This window comes from Octopus bimaculoides, chromosome 18, assembly GCF_001194135.2.
Source record: "Octopus bimaculoides isolate UCB-OBI-ISO-001 chromosome 18, ASM119413v2, whole genome shotgun sequence".
Taxonomy (NCBI): Eukaryota; Metazoa; Mollusca; class Cephalopoda; order Octopoda; family Octopodidae; genus Octopus; species Octopus bimaculoides.
Genome location: NC_068998.1, coordinates 50009918 through 50013252, shown reverse-complemented (window position 1 = coordinate 50013252; position 3335 = coordinate 50009918). Strand labels below are relative to the sequence as shown.

Here is a 3335-nt window from a genome sequence, read left to right as displayed (position 1 = left end):
TATATATATATATATATATATATATATATATATATATATATATATATGCACGTATATTCATGTATTTATCTGCGTGTGCATTTTGTGCGCGTATCCGTGTTCTGTATATTTCGGTGGCTAACTTGCAAATGAATTTCCTCATTAACTTTCTTTTCCAGCGGTTACAAAAGTTTTCTGGAATGCTTTTATTATTACGTCACACCTTATTGCTATAGAGTGTTTGAAGGCCATCATAGATGCGTCGTAAGTTATCTTGTCATTACAAAATTGATAGAATTTCTCGAAGTATTTTGCCGTTCAGACTTAGAATTCGCCTTGAAATATCTTTGAATTTTGACCAATGATCACTTTTAACTTTTATCCTCGTGATATATTTTAAATTTGTTTGCGAGGTATGCGTAGGAAAAATAAACAGTCTGTACTATTTAATTAATCCTGACAGCACTGACATCCTTTTGCATCGCTATTAACTTTTCAATACAGAAACAATATACCATACATACAAGTTTTAGATAATACTGCTGACGTTGATAGCAGAAAACACTTCAGAATGTTTTCTATCATCATGAGTCGAATCGATACATCTAGATGTGAATGAAAATTCGTGAACAGACAATAACTGCTGTGAAGTATATATGTGAGCTTTATTTAACACGGAAACAAGATAATTTACTACACTTAATTTTTAAGTCGAACAAAAGGCTTCAATTAAAGCTCCAGGCGTCACTACAAAACGCTTCGTTATTTGTGGTTGTGACTGGTGTAGTGTATATTTCGAAACGCCGCCAGAAGGCTTCCATTTTTATAAAGCTCATGTATCACTAGGAAATTCAATGAAGTTCGTTAATTCATTAAATACATTTTATGAACTCCCTCCTAACTAATTGTCTGTAAAGAGAAAGAGACTATTCAAAATTAAACGAAAAATTAAATTTTAGCAAACATAACTCTCTAGTATTAGTGCCATTCCTGAGAATCGATTTTCCAGGTATAGTTTTCAAAAAAGCAGCGCCGCATATGTTTTCATGCATTCCTATTGAATCTACAATATTGCTGGAGCTAGAATTACAGGTAGTATAAGACCTAATATAGTTGCATTTTTCTCTTAAGAGATCTAGCATCATAAACTTTATATCCACCTCCTTAGAATATACATAAATACATATAAATACATACATAAATATATATATATATATATGTGTATGTGGGGGGGGGGTAGATAGATTAAGTTCAGGTTTGTAAAATTCTTTATTTTTCAAGATATATGTTATTTCTTTTTAGAACCTAGGCAAGCCTTCCAGCGTTAAGGTAAGTGATTTCATTCTAACAATTCCTCCAGCAACCTCTTTATAGTGTAATATCTATGACCGAATTCCATTTCACTTCAGTACTTTCTTCAGGAATATTATTATAAATATAAATACAGAATGCTTTTGACATTATTAAAATAACATCATAGCAACACGGATTCAAACATTTAAAAAAATTTATTATTACATAGCGGTCCAATAACATGGGATCTTTACGAGTTAAAGACTACGGGAATATTACAATATCAATACACTTATTACTAATTACATAATTATTTTGATATTATTATATAAATAACTAAGATACCTCTAAAATAAGGAATTCGAAATCTCATTAATATGCAGACGTTAAATTCATAGTACGTTTCGCAACATTTTGTCAAGGGGAAATTAATAATGAAGGTGATACACCTTCCGATAAGACTTGAAGAGTTACGTTAAGGTGAAGGAAGTTATTGTAATATTTGTATTGGACCTTTGCGTTCTGAGTGCAAATCCCGCCGAGGTCGATTTTGCCTTTCATCATTTCGTGGTTGATAAATTAAGTATCAATTGCGTACAGAGGTCGATCAAATCGGCAGGCCCGCTCCCCCCACAAAAAAATATCGGGCCTTGTGCCTAAAGTAGAAAAGAATATTTGTATTTGTCCTGTATATTGAACAGCTATAACATAACACCGATTGCCTCGCCTCATAACCAACACACCTCGCCTGAGAGAAACAGCAAGAAATAAGTTAGTCATCTCCTACTGAAAGTTTGAACCCGGTGTCTCTTCTGAAAAGTGCACCGCATTGAAGTCACTAGTCTGTGACACCCTGGTACAGCCTTAATTTTTCTAGCTTTTAAACCGAATCAACATCAGCAAGTACGTCACAGATCTTTTAAATCTCACATTTGGTAATGAAAGGAGGAATATAATCAAAAAGTTTCTTGTATAATTCACGTCAAACTAATTTGAATATACGTGGATTCAAGATTTATTCATGTATATATATATATATCCTTTTTTTCAATTCTCATTCCAGATCTCCTTACAAGCAGTATTCCTTCATTCACTCGTGGTTCAATTATTAATGCAAAAGTAAATGCAGTGCTGAAACAATGATATGCATGCGTTATTCTGTAATTCACAATTGTAGAACAAGCTTAAATATTTAAAACGTGTTGTAATGGGAAAATATTAACAAATGAGTATTATTCTTTCATATAAGTTTCACACGTTCTGAAATTTTGAATAATCGATATCTACACGTGACACTTTTCAAAATAATCGAATCGTTAAAACACAAGCAAGAAAATGTTCATATATTGTTAGTGATAATATTATTGGTAGATAAACGCGTTTTTATGCCAATTGTAATACTTTTAATGTGGCCGCGACTGTATGTGTGTGCGCGAATGTGTATATATATATATATGTGTGTATGTGTGTGTGTGTTGAAGGACTGTGTATATATATATATATATATATGAACGTGTATGTATATAAAAATACAAATATATGTATAATTGTGTGAATGTAGTAGTTTTGAAGATATAAACTTATTCAATTGGTGGCATTTATTAAAGTTGCTAACAGAAGAAACTTCACTTCTGCGTATTTGTAAAATTGTAAGTTTTCACCGTTTGTATCTTTTCAGCCGTTTGCGTAATTCGTTACACATCTCAAATTTATACCGAGAAAGACATAATTTAATAAAATGTATTGTCTACCTGTTTTTCTAACAAAATTCCACTCTTGTCAATGTTGATGTGTATGCGTCGTTAGAAACATAAACTGGAAAAGAAACATACACATAAAGGATGAAATGAGAGAGAAAGTGTACCAAAGATTTTACATGGCATGACAATAAAGAAACCCTGAAATAAGATATTTCGTGGAATCGGCTCGAAGTATAGGATAAATAATGAAAGAAACTCGATATGCTTTAAAAGAATACCTTCATTGGTACTATACAACTGGAGAACTGCACAGCCGCTCGTTAGAAAATACTGAAATGTATATATATATATATATATATATAT

At 31.8% G+C, this 3335-nt stretch overlaps 1 protein-coding gene and 1 long non-coding RNA gene across 5 annotated transcripts in view; one reads left to right on the top strand and one right to left on the bottom strand.

Moving 5' to 3' along the window:
- LOC128249931 (uncharacterized) overlaps positions 1-3179 on the top strand; it is a 4712-nt gene extending 1533 nt beyond the window's left edge. The window contains exons 3-5 of one of the 4 annotated variants that reach the window (XR_008266080.1): positions 159-243; positions 1261-1308; positions 2951-3179. Coding sequence is in view for 2 of the 4 variants with exons in the window: in XM_052974555.1 (XP_052830515.1) it covers positions 159-243; positions 1282-1308; positions 2336-2395 (172 nt within the window). In the remaining 2 variants the exon portion in view is untranslated. Of the gene's footprint in view, positions 1-158; positions 244-1260; positions 1309-2335; positions 2502-2950 lie in introns of those variants that run through there. The other 3 variants (XR_008266079.1, XM_052974556.1, XM_052974555.1) reach the window with 3 other exon arrangements.
- The window catches only part of LOC128249932 (uncharacterized), a 4174-nt gene extending 890 nt beyond the window's left edge, over positions 1-3284 (bottom strand). Inside the window, exon 1 of the long non-coding RNA XR_008266081.1 lies at positions 3024-3284. This is a non-coding gene — a long non-coding RNA (uncharacterized LOC128249932). The remainder of the gene's footprint in view (positions 1-3023) is intronic.
- Positions 3285-3335: the final 51 nt, after the last annotated feature.